General features: G+C 39.8%; 1 protein-coding gene across 5 annotated transcripts in view; it reads right to left on the bottom strand.

Moving 5' to 3' along the window:
* Window positions 1-17,098, bottom strand: part of LOC307198930 (S-adenosyl-L-methionine-dependent tRNA 4-demethylwyosine synthase TYW1) — a 286,923-nt gene that overhangs the window by 126,068 nt on the left and 143,757 nt on the right. For 3 of the 5 annotated variants that reach the window (XM_079946280.1, XM_079946283.1, XM_079946284.1), the window contains one exon: window positions 1,956-5,006. The exons of the other annotated variants lie outside the window; for them this stretch is intronic. In XM_079946280.1, the coding sequence (XP_079802406.1) occupies window positions 4,785-5,006 (222 nt within the window). In that variant the 3' untranslated portion in view covers window positions 1,956-4,784. Of the gene's footprint in view, window positions 1-1,955; window positions 5,007-17,098 lie in introns of those variants that run through there. 5 annotated transcript variants of the gene reach the window in all.

The following is a 17,098-nucleotide window of genomic DNA, read 5'->3' as shown; positions in this document are numbered from 1 at the left end:
GAGAGGCCACAACAGTGAGAGGCCCGCGTATCGAAGAAAAGAAAAAAAATTCCCTCTAAGCACTATATTAGCAGCATCCCATAAGTTTTGGTATGTTGTGTTTTCATTTTCATTCATCTCAAAAGTCTTTCCTAATTTCCCTGTGATTCCCTCTTTGACCCATTGTTTGTTTAGGACGTTGGTTAATTGCTACATATTTATGAATTTCCCAAATTTTCTTCTGCTGTTGATTTCTAATGATCTCTAATTTCATTCCATTGGTCAGAGACTATACTTTGCATAATTTCAATCCTTTTAAACTTACTGAGACTTGTTTTATGATCTTACATATGGTCTATACTGGAGAATGTTCCATGGCACTCGAGAATAATGTGTTGCTGGTGGAGCGTCCTATGGAGGCCTTCAGGTGTACTTGGTTTATAGTGTTGCTCAAATCTCTTACTTCCTTTTTGGGCTTTGGCCTAGTTGCTCTATCCATTATTGTAAGTGGGTTATGTAAGTCTCCAATTACTACTGAATCATCTCCTTTCAACTCTGTCAGGTTTCACTTCACATATTTTGGGGCTCTGTTGTTAGTTAGGTCCATGCATGTTTAAAATCATTACATCTTTCTAGTAAGGTGTAATTATAAATAATTAAAATAATTACAATTTATCATTATAAAATGTCCCTTTTGTCCCCACTAACAATTTTTTTTTTTGTCTTAAAGTCTATTTTTTTGATATTAGTAAAACCACTCTAGCTCTCTTTTGGTAACTGCTTCCATGGTATACCTTTCTCGATCCTTTTAGTCTTTGAATGTAAAGTGTGTCTATTGCAAACAGCATATAATTGGATTTAAAAGAAAAATACATTCTGCCTCTTTTGATTGGGGTATTTAATCTACTTACATAATATACTAACCCAATAAGGCAAGATTTGTTCCTGACATTTTTGCTATTTGTTTTTTGAATGTCTTAGATCTTTGTCGTTTTGTTACTGTCTTCTAAATAGATATTTTCTAGTGTACCTTTTAAATTCTCATTTCTTTGTGATATTGTGATTTATAATAATATACATTATTTAAATATAAATATTAAATTATTAAATATACTTATTCTCTCCCAGTTCCAGGCACAGAGTTCCTAAAACCCTTGGAATTCCCTAAGCGATGACAACAATAACAACAACAATGTGTGTCTTGTTATGTTAATGAGGCGACTTTTGGAAAGCCCTTAGGTAACCTAAGGAAGGGGACTCGTTGCCAGGGCCACCAACCAAGTGATTAGAGGGTTGCGAACTTTCAGAACCACCCCTGGACCTCTGGAGAGGGGAGAGGGGCTGGAGATTAAGGTCAATCACCAATGGCCAATGATTTAATCAATCGTGCCTATGTAATGAAGTCTCTATAAAAACCCAAAAGAAAGCAGAAACTGACACACCAATGTAAAGCAATTATACTCCAATAAAGATGTAAAAAACAAAAAAAAACAAAAGGACTGGGTTTGGAGAGCTTCCAGATTGGTGAACACATGATCTGGGAGAGTGGCGTGCTTGCAAAAGGCATGGAGGCCCTATCTTCCTTCCCACGTACGTTGCCCTGTGTATCTCTTCCATCTGGCTGTTCCTGAGTTATATATACCCTTCTATAATAAACCAATAATCTAGTAAGTAAAATGTTTCTCTGAGTTCTGTCAGCCGCTCTAGCACATTTATCAAACCCACGGGAACCTCCAATCTATAGCTGGTTGGTCAGAAGCACAGGTGACAACCTGGACTTGTGACTGACACCTGAAGTTGGGGGGCAGAGCACTTAACCTGTGGGATCTGATGCTATCTCCAGGTAGACAGTGTCAGAATTAAGCTAAACTGCAGGACACCCAGCTGGTGTTGGAGAACTGTTTGGTGGGGGGGTGGAAAATCCACACATTGAAACTGTGAGCAGAATCGTATTTTTTTTACTATAACTTTTAAAATTTATTCTTAGTGGCTGCTCTTGGGATTACAATTAGCATCTTTAAAAAATCTGCTTTGGAAACATACCCACTTAATTTCAACAGTGGGTAGTCAAGACTTGCTCCAATATACCTCTGTTCCCCTCACACTTCTTTCATGTTATTACTGTCATACAAATTACATCTTTATACATTCTAAGTCCATCAATACAGTTTTATAAATATTGCTTTACGCAGCTACCTTATAAAACAGATAGGAGAGTTACAAACAAAATTACATTTATATTGTCTTCTATAAAACTTACGTAGTTACTTCCACCAGTGCTGTTTATTTCTTCACGTGGTTTCAAGCCTAACGTACTTTCATTAAGCCCTGAGGACTCCTCCTCGTAGGCAGGTCTGCTGGTGATGAATTCTTTACTTCTTGCTTATCTGAAAATGTCTTAATTTCTTCTTTAATTTTGAAGGAAGATTAAAATAGGCATAGAAATTTTGGTTGAAAGTCTCTTCTTCCAGCTCTTTTAAGATACCATTCCACTGCCTTTTGGCCTCCATGCTTTCTGATGAGAAGTAAACTGTTAATTTTATTAAGGTTCAGTAGTTTCTCTTAACAGATGATTTTCAGCTCACGGCAAAGCTTTGGTTAAACTGTTGGAGTTCTAAAATTCTTTGATTTTAGTTGTTTTGCCCATATTTTCACTGTTTTAGAGGGAGAGTGAGTTCACTGAGGTTCTCACTCTGTCATTTTGGAAGCTGATCTCGTTTCATGTTGTTTGAATTATTTTAGACAACATTCTTTAATATCTTGTAAAGCAATTTTCCTTGAATAATTATTTTTCTAGAATCTTGTAACTATTCTTACCTGGCTAGCTTTTCGGCAGAATTTTAGAATCGCTTGCTCAAACTCCAACGATAACTTCCACTGGACATCTAGAATGCTATTTTTCAAATAGCTCACCTTCTAAGAATATTCAAGCTTCCCCATCTCTTCTACTTTAATACTGCTCAGCAAACATTTAATTTTTTTCATCCAGATTCCACTGTATTTTTTTCCCCTAGGCATTTAAAATTTTCTGCTGTGACTGTGAACTGGGATTAATATACCATGTTATTTTTTTTTAAATATAAAGCAAACACTTCCTGGGTGGCAGAGGGAGGAAAAACTGCTCATTTATGTGCCTAAAGTTAATGGAGTCAGGAGGGCTCATTCTGGTGGTGAGAGGTTTGCTTTTGTTTTTTTTTCTTTGAAGCAACAGAATATCTTCATTCACATTAAATCTTGAGCAGAACCTCAATGCATAAAAAATAAAGGCAGCGTTGCCCGGTTGAAAAAGAGGTTGAGGGACGGTCCAAAGCCCAGCATGCACTGCCGCCTGCCCTGCTCCTTACGGCAGCCCCAGAGGGGTCTTCCTACAGCTGTGTGCCCAGTTAGCTGTCACAAACAGGACCCCATCTGTACGCTCCTTAGCATGAGCTCTTGCTTTTTAATACTCTCCTCTAATTTAAGGTTTGAATAGAGATTTTCCATCTCTACTCAACGACCATTAACACATCTGAGCTTCAGTGAGCTCCTGCCTCACTGGCCTGGACCACTCCTATCTCTTGTCTGTCTCAGGGGTCAACAGGAGACTGAACGCATGCTTGAAGATGTGGTGACTTCAAGAACATCTGATTTCATCCTATGGCACAGAGAGACTCTATCACTTAGAAATAAATACAGTGCCCAGTTTTCAACTACATGAGTAAGTAGATTATATTATTATGAACTTTACTTCAGCAGAGAATAGAGGAGGAATATAAGGAGGAGATGGGTCTGACAGGGCTTAGAACCATGGGACTAGAAGCATCTTTAAAATAAGCGCTCAAAAGAAAATGTGTGGTCCAAGTCTTCACAAAAGATATTTTACTAAAATTTTAGGATAAAGGCATTTTTTAAATAACTATAATACTTCTTAAAAACTACTGAGTATTTAGTGATGTTTTCAATTAGGAAAAAACTTGAAACTTAAAGAACAGATTGCAGAAAGTAGCTAGGGCTACAAGAGTGAAAGAAGATGGAAACCTGCTACATGTGTAGTGATGAGAGGCTTAAACACTTACTTTTTAAACCAAAAACAAACTGTACTCATTGTTTCACTAATTTGTGAGACTAATTATTCAGTGACATCATATGACAATTCCTCTTACAGAAGAGAGATTTTACTCTAATCCAGCTCACATACTACTTTCTATGGCAATCTGCATGGGAATGGAATGAGATCTAGTACAGTTTTAGATCCAAATCAGTTTCTAAAGAGTTGGTACTAAATGAATATTTAAAGAAATCTATGTAGTATTTAAAATAATTGAGAAAAAATAAAAAATAAAATAATTGAGAATTATGACAAATTACTTTCAGGAAGTGTTATCTTAAGATGTAAGAAAGGGATGAAGATCTTAGAGGAAGCAGATACACTGACCTCAGGGTAGTCCAACTGACAAAGGCCAACAGCCCATGACAGGGGAAAAGGAACAGAAATTCACTCTGCACGACACTCCCATGGTTGGCATTCTAGGCAGTCTTCCTAATTATAATTCAAAACTAATAAAGGTTGTGTACTTCCCCCTCAAAATGATTTTCTTTCAGAAGTAAACTCAGAAAAGGGACTGAGTTCTGGAAAGAGACAGTGAGGCTGAGTCCCAGGCACTCAAAGCGTGGCTGCTGTCTCCTGAGCCTAAGGATGTGACTTGCGTCCCCTTACACCCTTCTCTATGTGAAATATAATTTGTCCTTGGAAAAATCACAGTGGAGTCTGAGAACCTTCTGGGGCAATCAGTTTGTGTCCTTCGGTATCCTAAATTCAGATAATCTCAACATCCAGATATATCCTTTGATTTGTTCTTTCTCTGATATCTTGTGTCCTTGGGATCAAAGCCTCTTTCGCTGGCACCAAATAACGCCCAGTGAGGAGTTCTGGCCATGTAATCCTTGGCACTGAAAGTTCTGGATCCACCACTGTCTTCATATTCCTGGATGAGCTCCTGGAAGCGGCTGTAATCAATCCACGTCCACCATTCTCTGCCAATCTTAAACTGGCAAGAAAAAAAGCAGTCAGGTCAGAACTCAAAACACCCACAAAAAATGTCAAGTAAGCATCAAAAAATCAAAAATGAGCCTGATACTTTTCCCCTATCACGTTAAAGAAAATTCTTTTGCGCTCCAGACATGGTTCCGTGTCAAAGCAGAATGTTCTATACACAGTCAAAGGAGAGTTTCTTTTCCCTTAGGACCACTTCCGTGCTGGACCTGGAAGACCCAGTCGCTGAATAAAGAATACATCCTAGAACTGAAAGTCAAGGATGTGTTTATCTTGAGCAGTATCACTGGAAGGAGATTAATGACGTTTTCGGCATTACCACGTGTCAAGCTAATTCCGATTCCTCTTGCTGCCAGTTTTCCCTGGTATGAATTTTCATGCTTGTGTTAGCAGCACCTAGTGGAATCCCTTTATTACTAAATTTTGCTTGAGTTATTAGTGAAGCTTTAATTGATGCCTTTCTAATTCCGAAATGCTAACTTAATGACTCAAACTAGCCCTTTTAGCCTAACATGAATACAATATCTCATTAACGGAAAGCCCTGTTAAGAATTTCAATTCAATAAAGGGGAATAATCCAATTTGTACTCTTTTAAGAAAATTGCTTCTCAAAAGTCACTGCAGAATAATGATCCCGAAAGAAGAAAAGACAATGTAAGTTGAGGAGGCTCCGAAGGAACCACAAATTGAACTGTGAAGGCTTTTAATTCAAAGCAACCACTTGGCATTCAATCATGTCAATGTATAATACGTTGATATTTGATTTATAAATGGACAAATCTTTGTTATGCCACCGTTTTTTAAAAAAGCCTGATTATGAACCGAGGTAAGTAACAATTTCATGTCCTAGCTGAGAAAAATATTGAAAATATTTAGGTTCCTGGATTTAGAATATTAAAATATGCTGTATTTAAATAACATCTAATTTTTTACCCAACAGCTAGGAGCTTTCTAAGGGAAAAGATGCCACATAAATGGGAAAGTTTAGTCTACCTATGAATCATGAAAAATTTTCTTCTAATAAGACCATTCCTTGAAAAGTTGCCCTAAGAGCTCTATGAATTCTACAACTCAACATGTAAAATCCACATTCCCCACCATTTTCCCTCTCAAGGCTGACTGCTCTCAAATGTTCTCTACCACTAGGAAAGTAATCATTGTCATCCCCGGGTGCTGAACCTCAAAACTAGAGTCAAAGGTGTCCCTCCTTTCCCTGGCCGCTTACACCCCAAACATGGTCAGGCCTTATCAATTCTTCCTTAGCTGTACTTCCAAGGCCACATCCTGCCACTGCCCTAAGGCAGGGCCTCACTTCTGGAAGTCGGCAACAGTCTGCCGGCTGACTGACTGTCTGATTCCAGTCTGGGCTGCTTCCAGCTTCTGCAGGCTGCAGTAGATGGCTATGCCTACAGCAGAATAGAGCGCCACCACCCAGGACATGCCGTCTAAACGTCACATCTCCAACTGGAGGCTGCTCATGAGCTACCCGTCCCCTCTGGTGACTTCTATGTTGTTACCTCTGTTTGATTAACACCTACTACTTAAGCCTCAAATCTCTTCATAAATGTCCTTTGCTCTGGGAAGTCCTCCTGAATCCCTTTAGACGACCATGACAGTCCCCTGCCACAGGCCTTCACTGCACCCTGAACTTGCCCAACAAGAGCACGTTATACTTACTTCCGTAGCCACTTCCCCCGTTCCCCCTGCATCCTGCCAAGACTGCTGGATTCATGACTATTCCTGACGTATTATAACCTCTTCCTCCTTACCTCTCTTAATAAAGCTAGAAGTCCATAGAATGAAAACATTTCCACCTGTTCTCCTGACATCTTGAGAGACAGGATGGAATTCTGTTGCTCTTGGCTCCATAGAGTAGTGTGGACTCTGTTCACGGTGCACTCATGATAGAGGGCACAACGTTCACACGTGACTGGAAGTGGGCTTACTTCCCAACCAGTGCAGGATTAAACATGTCATTAACTCGGATGACAGTAAAACAAGGCCGATAACAATGCCTACCTTTTATTCCTCCCTCCTACTAACATTTATGGAGTGCCAACTATGGACGTGGCCCAGTCACAGACAATTAAAAACTAGTTATAATATAACATGGTGTGTGCAGTGAGTGCGCTCTGGGAATGCAGAGAAAGGTGGTATATCACAGCCAGCCCTCAGGAGCTTGGCCCCACTAAGAAGAGTCCTCCTGGGGGTTCCCTGCTTCGCTTGCTGAGTTACACAGATACCATGTTCTCCTCTTCCCTGTGTCTTTCCATTTTGGGGTTCAGAGCTCTAGGTCTGAACTCTGAACCCTCAGTGTCCACAATTCTGGTCTTCCTTTTCCCTCAAACTCTGACGAGAATCACTTGCCATGGATATTCCAAGAGGAACTAAAAGATTAGCTTGGACTACAGCAATAGATTTAAAATCTTTTTTCTTTGCCACAACCTACAGTAAGAAACATATTTTACATCTTGATCTAGTATACACATTCACATACACATACTCTGGAAACACAACTTTCACAAAACTATAGGCAACGTATTTCATTTAAAAACTGCCAGCTGCAACCCACTGCACTGATTTCCTAACTCCTGACGCAGCCTGAAGATCTGGGCTCCCAACTACAGAGCTCTACCCTGGCTTAAACCTAACGCAGCCTGAAGATCTGGACTCCTAACTACAGAGCTCTACCCTGGCTTAAACCTAATGCAGCCTGAAGATCTGGGCTCCCAACTACAGAGCTCTACCCTGGCTTAAACCTGATGCAGCCTGAAGATCTGGGCTCCTAACTACAGAGCTCTACCCTGGCTTAAAACAGAAGAAATTAGTTGCATGGATATGACAACTATAAGCTAATATCTGTCAACTGACAACTCGGACTGCCAATGTCTAAAAAAACAAACTAGAAGACCAAGTAAATGTGACAGAAGGCTGGTGTATCAGTTTGCCTGGCTGCATAACAAAATACCATAGACTGGGTGTCTTAAACCACAAAAGTTAATTTTCTCACGGTTCTCGATGCTAGAAGCCTAAGGTGAAGGTTCCAGCGGACAGCCCTTCTCACTTTGGCTTCACGTGGCATCTTCTCAGTATGTGCACAAGCAGAGGATGCCGGTGGGGGCGCTCTGGTGTCTACTTATAAGGGCACCAACCCCATCAGATCAGGGCCTCACCTTATGGCCTCATTTAACCTTCACTGCTGCCTTAGAGACCCCATCCCAAATATGGCCATACTGGTTGGGGGGGTGGGGTGGGGTGGTTAAGACTTCAACATAGGAATTTTGAAGGGACATAAACCTTAAGTCTGTAACTGTAGGTTACTCTCAAATTAACGCTGAGCTATAAAACCCCTAATACAAAACTGCATCCACACATACCCACCTCTCAAGACAATGTGAGAATAATCGCGTTGAATAATAGCTCAGAAAAAGTCAAAATATTCCACGCAAAAGGCAGAAGCTAAAAGGGCAAACTTTAGTATGATTGGCACAAAAATAAAGCTGAAGTTGGAGCTGCATAAACAGAGGAATGAAACCCCAAATCACAAAATTTGAGGTTAAGTATGCTGAGACATGAGGTCACCCTGCTTCAAGAATTCCTCAAATCCAACAGTAAGGGAAGAGGAAATCTATGCAGAATTACAAATAAACTCAAAAGGTCACAGATGATCTCAAAAATACACCACAAGCGCAATATGGTATGGCCTGACTAGACGATGCCACGCTGCTGAGAATGTGTGTGTGGTCTTGCTGGCCAGACTGGCCAGTTCTACAGGCTCCCACCACCTAGAACAATCAAACTGTGGTACAAAGGGCCCTGTTCTCATTACTTCCATACCTTTCACACTTGGAAAATTTCATTAAACAGAATGATGACAAATAGGGCCTTTATTATTTTAAATGTTTAATAAGGTTCTATTAAAGATGTCAGATTAAACACAGGCATTTGCTTCATTTCTTCTTAAAATCTCACTAAAATGACTGTAAAGGTATTTCTAAAAGATATGTAACTTATAAAAACAAAGAGGTCAGGAGAGGAGAAAACAGTAGCAAACTTTTAGAAGCTTAAAAGATGACAGATAAGCAATAACTGGCTTAGCAGACCCAAGAGAGCTGAATCCTAAACCAGCAAACAGAAAAATCCAAGATTCAACCCAATTTATGCTTCAGAATTCCCCAAAGGCCCCAAACTGGTAGCGCCAGTCACCCCTGGAAGTGGGGCAGAAGAGGCCCCAACTCCCCACCACCACCAAAAAAAGAGCCCAAAGATTGGTTTACATTCTGACTAAGAAATTGTTAGAATCTCAACTTTCTGACCCCCTGGACATACACACAGCTGAGCACCTACCCAATCCACCCACCCCACCCCCCAACAGAAGACAAGAGGTTTATTCTAGGAAGACAATAAAATAGAAAATCTACGGACTACGGGACAGCAGGTACAGCGGAGAACAGGGCTGTCACACTGAAAATGGGAGATCAGAACAGCCCTACTCCCTGCTTCCTGATGCTTGGTGGCCATGAAGACTTCTTGGCTTCCCTCAGGAAATGGCCCAGGTAGATTCCTCTAAGATAAAGTCAAGCCCAGTGTACACACTTAGGATTCTCAGTACTCTTTTTAGTCTCACACTTAAATATGAGCAGACAACTGACGATCATCTGAGGAAAACTTCTAACATGGAAGAGAGATAAAATAAACAAAAAGAAAAGAGTAACAGAGTAAACAGAGCCTAGGGTAGGGAGGAAATGACAAAATAAAAATCCAAACAACTAAACTAAAACAATTATCCTCAGAGAAATGAGAGATTACTGTATTCATTTAAAAAAGTTATACTATAAAAAGAAACACTCGAAGAATGAAAAAGACTTTAGATTTTAAAATTATGGAAATGAAAGATTCTTGAGAAAGTTAAGAAGTAAAATGTTAAACATTTCCTAGAATGTAGAGTAAAAAAGAAAGATAAAAAATAGGAGAGAAATATAAAAGAAAATTTAAGGACTGGCCCAAGAGACCCAATTTTTAAATAATAGGAGTTCCTGAAAGAAAGGAGAAGAGACAGGTAGAGGTACCTCAATGAAATAATTCTGGAAAAAATTTGAGAAGTGAAGGCCACGAGTTTCCAGACTGAAGGGGTCCATAATGGATGAAAATAGACATACTGTCTGAGGCCCATCCCAGTGAAATTTCACGGAGGGAAAACAATGGAGACAAAGGGAAATCTAACAAGGAAAAATGGTCCTGTACAAAGGATCAAGAATCAGAAGGCCTTCAGAGTTCTCAACAGCTACACTGAAAACTTAAAGACAGCGCTCCAATTGCACAGGGAAAATAATTTCCAATCTAGAATTCTATATCCAGCAAAACTATCAATCACATGTGTAGGGAGAATAAAAATATTTTTAGAAATTCAAAGTCTCAATAAATTGCACCTCCCACATACCCTTTCTCAGGAATCTTCTGGAGGATGCTTCACCTGAATGAGAGAGTAAATTAAAAAGAGACCTGAAAAAACAGGAACAAGATACCCCACACAGGAGAAAGCTAAAAGAAACCCCAGTAGGACAGCTGTGTGTCCAATGTAGGTGGGTCAGAAAGTGCCCCTGGAGAGACTCCTTTAAAAAGATGAACCTGATAGAAAATTCAACACATCTGAAAGTCTGAAAGGAGAAATAGATGATGGCAGAGAGTTCAAGAGTTGATTTAGCTCAAGAACATAGAACAGACACACACAAAAAAAAGACAAATATTAACTCCAGGAAAACCAAAAAGTTGTGCCAGAAACAAATGGCAATCATAAAAGATTGCACTGCTCAACAGTGAATACTATTCATATGGTCATAATAATGCATAAAATTATGGCATATGTATGCTGGGAAGGTGGGAGAATAGGAAGTGTGTGATGAGAAAAGGTAGAAGAAAATTTAACCCTCATCTTCCATAATACAAAGTAAAGACATAATGAGCAAACAGAGAAAAACAAGCAAAAAATCATCACTGTAGGTATTCTGTACAAATATTCTTCCGCATGATACTGTAGTATTCTTTATTAAAAAATCAAATGATCAGCACCTTTAGGGAAGATCCTTTATTATATGTTATATATATATATATATAATCCTATAATATAATCCTATATTATATGAAGATGCTTTATATATGTCACTTTATTTAGCTACCACAGTAACGTTGTAAACAGAGTTACCCCTATTTTGCAGATAAGAAAAATGAAAAACAGTGAGGCTGGGATCTGAAAACAGATATACCAGTACAAAGTTCAGGAGTTTCCCAAAGACCACTCCCACTTCTGCCACCAATTGCAAATTTAGGGGTTCCCAAGCTCACCTTCACGTTTGACAGTTCACTACAAGGACCCACAGAATTCACCGAAAGCTGTTATACTCATAGTATGGCTTATTACAGCATAAGGATAGGGATTAAAATCAGCCATGGGAAGAGGCACATGGGCAGAGCCTAGGAGAGTTCCAAGCAAGGAGCTTCCCGACATTCCCCCCGGTAGAGTCCTGGAACATGCTACCTTCACCCAGAACGATGTCTGACAACAGGCGTGGAGTACCACCAACCTGGGGAGCTCACCTGAGCCTTGGTGTCCAGGGATTTTAATGGGGTTTGTGCACCTAGACTTAGCTGCTTGCTGAGTGGCTGACCTTAGTTTCCAGCCTCTCTGGAGGTCGAGCAGGTCCTGTGGAGACCAAAGCCCCCACCCCAAACCACATTCTCAGCATAGACGATCTAATGTGACCCAATGTGGCTCCAGATGACCAAAGACACTCTTGTCAGGCAGGACATTCCAAGAGCTTAGAAATCACCTCCTGGAAGCTGAGGACAAATGTCAGCCCTTTCTTTGGGTAAAATTAACCCTTTATTGGATAACCAGACCTCAAAGTCCACATATAGAGAACGAAGTAGAATAATACAAAAATAAGAATCATACATACCATTTTTGTTTTCATACTCTTAAGAAGAATTTATGTGATCTTAGTATCAATTATTTAGTAGTTGGCTCCTCCAAACATACAGTAATACTTAGGAACCACACAACTAGAAAAACACTGGTTAAAGGATGGAACAGGAGCGCTGCCAGACCTTCTCAGAACTCAGAAGTACATGTTAACTGGGAAGGAGTAGAGGGAGTCCTAAGGTAGTTACAGGGAGAGTGACTTTGGGATACAAAAAAAAGAGTGCTACAGTGAATTTCCAAGGTTTATGAATTTTGTTCTCACCTGTTGTAGCTACAACTGCATTGTTTGTTCTTTGGGTAAGAGGAGGCAAAGATCCCAAAGACAGACTTCAAAGTGCACCTGACTGCCTGTGACAGTGAGACGTTGAGAAGAGTTGCCACCTTTTTCTGAGTTTACTGGTGATAAGTAGCATTCCCATGGCACAGCTGCCTGGGGAACCATTTTGAGAGGCAAAACTACAACAATGCAATTGAATTCTAGATATATCCAAGTGCAATTAAAAATTTTTTATCTGGAAACTCAGTTTCTGGAGTTTCAATCTTAATCCCCCATCCTGTTGGAGTAGAGCTAAGTCCTCTCAGTAGTGTCACCAAATTGCCAATTTTCTCTGACATTTTTCTGAAAGTAATTACTGGGAACAATCAGGTCTCCGATAAGAATGAGTTCCACATGTAACACAGCGGGGAAAATATTCAGTCAGTAGATTTTGTTAGGAAAACACTGTGTGAAACCCTAATGGAGACATACAGTTCCCTTCTTATTCCAACAGGGGAAGGTGTGGGAGGTGACATCTCTTCATTCCCTCCCTTTACAGATTGTGAGTTTATATATCCAAGAGGGAGGCCTCTGTGATCAGTGCTTAATTGCCTACATGGCCTCAAATTCGGCAAAAACTTTCTCAGTGTTGATGATCGTGGTGAAGATTAAGGAGATGCTGCTTGGTGAACGTGGGATGGGAAACTGCACCTTGTTTCCAAGGGACATTTCCCTTTCCCCACCGTGTCTGACTGCTCTGTAGCATTTGAGAGATGGTATAATGTAGTGATCCAAAGTAGTCTTTGAATTTTGAAAGACATGGAATTGAATTCTAACTATGCCCTATTTGTCCCTGGAGAAGATCTGTACTCTCTGGGCCTGAGATTCTTCCTTTGGAACATGAGGAAAAATAATATTTATGACTCATAAGATTTTTTTAAGGATTAAATGAATTAATGCAAGCATAGTGTTATCAAAGTGACCTTAATAAATGTTACTGGTTGTTGAGTTTAACAGCAGACACTAAAACTAAGGAATGACACCAGACATCTCACTGATGATGAAAGATACTAGAAGATAATGAAAAGATTATGCTGGAAAACAACAAAATGATACCTTCAAAGTGCTGGAAGGAAATACCTCAGCTTAGAGTTTTCTACTCTGATAATTTATCATTCAAGAGCAAAAGTGAAATAAAGATGTTTCAGAGGAAAAAGAGACTAAGTTTACCACTTACGTCATCAAGAAGGAAACGGAACCCAGCAGGAACAACTGGGATGCAAGTGAGATTTACATGGATCCATCAAAACATGCATTAATTGCAGGAAAGAGTACTGGAAAGTCCCTGTAATTGTGCTGAAGGAGGACAGCAATGTCAATTCACTTCAGAATTAAACTAAGTAAAAACTTTTTTTTTTTTTTTTTTTTTTTTGCGGTACGCGGGCCTCTCACTGTTGTGGCCTCTCCCGTTGTGGAGCACAGGCTCCGGACGCGCAGGCTCAGCGGCCATGGCTCACAGGCCCAGCCGCTCCGTGGCATGTGGGATCCTCCCGGACCGGGGCACGAACCCGCGTCCCCTGCATTGGCAGGCGGACTCTCAACCACTGCGCCACCAGGGAAGCCCTGAGTAAAAACTTTTAAAATATAAGAGTACAGGATTCAGGGAAGGTGGTGCAGTAGGAAGCATTAGGAAGACTTCTCTCAACCCAGACAAAAATTATACTGGCAGAATCTTGCCTGACATAACTATTTTGGAACTCTGAAGTTTACTGAAGGTTTGCAACTTTGAGGGGAAGGTTTGAACTGTAAATTGTAGTTAATTTCAGTTTAGACAGGCAGTAGCTACCCACCCCTCACTCCCCATGCCCACAGCAGGCGGCTGTAAGCATGTTCCTGGAGCAGCCTGCATGCAGCCTGTGGGAGACAGGGTGGGCACTGAGGACCCTGTCCTCCAAACACTGGGGATCTGTCTTCTGACCATCAACTGCTGCTTCTGATCTCAGAGGTGTAAATAGATTAAATTCTGCAATCAAAAAACAGAGATTGGAAAAACGGATTAAAAAACCCATAATCCAGGGCTTCCCTGGTGGCGCAGTGGTTGAGAGTCCGCCTGCCGATGCATGGAACACAGGTTCGTGCCCCAATCCAGGAAGATCCTACATGCCGCAGAGTGGCTGGGCCCGTGAGCCATGGCCGCTGAGCCTGTATGTCCGGAGCCTGTGTTCCACAACGGGAGAGGCCACAACAGTGAGAGGCCCGCGTACCGCAAAAAACCAACAAAAACACCCATAATCCAACTATATGCTGTTTACAAGTGCTGTACTTTATGTCCAATGACAAAATAGGTTGAAAGTGAAAGGATGAAAAAAGATATTCCATGCAAATAGTAACCAAAAGGAGAAGGGGCTATACTAATATCACACAAAACAGACGTCAAATCAAAAAGGTTGCAAGAGACAAAGAAGGACATTATATATCAGTAAAAGGTTCAGTACAGCAAGACAATACAACAATTATAAACATTTATGTACCTGATCACAGATCATCAAAATATATGAAGCAGATATTGACAGAATTGAAGGGAGGAATAGACAGTTCTATAACAATAGTTGGAGACTTTAGTATCTCATACTCAATAATGGATAGAACAACCAAACAGAAGATAACTACAGAAACAAAGGACTTGAACAATACAATAAATCAACTAGATCAACAGACATACATATATAAAAGTCCTAGCCAGAGCAATTAGACAAGAAAAAGGAAAAAAAGCATCCAAATAAGAAATGAAGAAGTAAAATTATCTCTGTTCAAAGACAATATGGTTTTACACATAGGCAAGTCTTCTCTTGAGAATTTGGCACTTGAGACTGAACCAAGTGGTGGTGGATGCTTGAGCTAAATTGGGGCCACAGCAGCCATAACAAGTGGTTTGAAAATGAAGAAGTAAAAGAAGCCATGAGAGAGGAAGGGAATAATGTCCTTTGTTATCTTCTAGAAATTTTATACAGTTATAGTTTATGTTTAAGTCTAAGGTACATTTTGAAAGTTGTAAGATCACCTCAAAAGACACAGAAAAAGCATTTGATAAAATTCAACATCCGTTCATGATAGAAACTCTTAATAAATTAGGCAGGGAAGAAACATATCTCAACATAATAAAGGCTGTGTAAGACAAGCCCATACTCAATGGTAAAAGGCAGACAGCTTTTCCTCTAAGATCAGGAACAAGGACGCTCATTCTCACCACTCCTACTCAGCACAGTACCAGAAGTCTTAGGTAGAGCAATCACGCAAGAAAAAAATAAAATTAAAGGTATCAGAATTGGAAAGGAAGATGTAAAATTGCCTCTATTTGCTGATGACATGAACCATGAAAGAAAAATTGATAACTTTATTAAAATGAGAAACATTTGCTCTGAGAAAGGCACAGGTAAGAGAATGAAGAATCGAGTCACGTAGACTGGGAGAAAATATTTGCAAAACATATCTGATAAATGACTTGTATTCAAAGTATCTTTTAAAAGCTCTTAAAACTCAACAATAACAAAACAACCAATCCAATTAAATAAATGGGCAAAAGATCTGACCTCCTTACCAAAGATGTACAGATGGCAAACAAGCATAAGAAAGATATGTTCATTCATGTTTCCATGCCATTATACGCTTTTCAAAACCTACAGAACTTTATAACACAAATACTGAACCTTAAAGTATGCAAGTTTAAAAAGTCATTTAGGAGGTCAGGGGAACCCAGGAAGAGGAGCAGACTGTGACAAGAGAGTCTACTAAATTACAAATGTGTGAAATAACTTCAGTGAAGGGGAGGGGGTGGAAAGGGCACTGACCTAAGTAATTTTAAAAGTAAGTGGAGCCTGTAAGACTAAAGGCAAAAGAAACTAAGCATAAACACTGTATTCTAGGGTTAAAAATTCTGACACTGCTATATATTTTATGTATACTGGAATCGAACAATTAAGGAAACAGATGACTGGTAATAGGAGCTAGGATTAAAGTCTCACTGTTGGAGTGTGAATTTATAAATAAGCAAGGAGAGGAGACTAGGATGAGTCATGTGGTAACAGATTAGAGTCTGAGACATCAGTATGTTTAGCTTAATATAGATACAAATGGTACATATAGAAATATTTACCTACACGTGTATATACGAAGGTTAGTATTGATACATACACATCTATTTCTTTGCTCTGTCATCTAAGAGGGTCTAAAACAAACAACACCCTAGTAGCAACAAGCACACTCTCACCCAGATCTTGGTTTCTAACACCATTCTCCAATAAAAGAAACCACAGATCCTGAGAGAAATGGCTGATTCTAGGACTGGGGCAGGAAATATACAAGACAAGCCTGGAGCTTCTTGTGGTGCGAGAAAGAAAAGAGCTCAAAATGAACAAACCCCGCCCTCCCCAAATACACACATTGATGGGGGTATGTAAAAGAAACACAGGAGCCAACTAAAAGAGCTCTTAATGGACAAAGCTAGAATAGTTTGGGCAAAAGTAATAAAGATGAATTGGATTATAACCCAAAGTTATAAAATAAATATCCGTGAGCCTATACTGATATAAAAATGATTGAATAAATTAATAAATGGGAAGAAGAGACAAACCTGTGCAGAAGGATTCCAAATAATTTATGCAGATATTCCACCCTCAAGGATGTGGAGTATAACTCTCACTCCTTAGATATGTGAATATACACTTCTTCCAAAGCAGAGGGGAAGGAAGAATTTTCCTACAGAAAGGGAGAGGGGAAAACAAACACTGACAAACACTACCACAGCTTGCTGATCAAGGTCAAAATCAAGGGAGCTTGATATGATGTGATGAAA

This window comes from Stenella coeruleoalba, assembly GCF_951394435.1.
Source record: "Stenella coeruleoalba genome assembly, chromosome: 15".
NCBI lineage: Eukaryota > Metazoa > Chordata > Mammalia > Artiodactyla > Delphinidae > Stenella > Stenella coeruleoalba.
The sequence above is the reverse complement of the archived record's forward strand: the minus strand, read 5'-3'. Positions and strand labels throughout refer to the sequence as shown.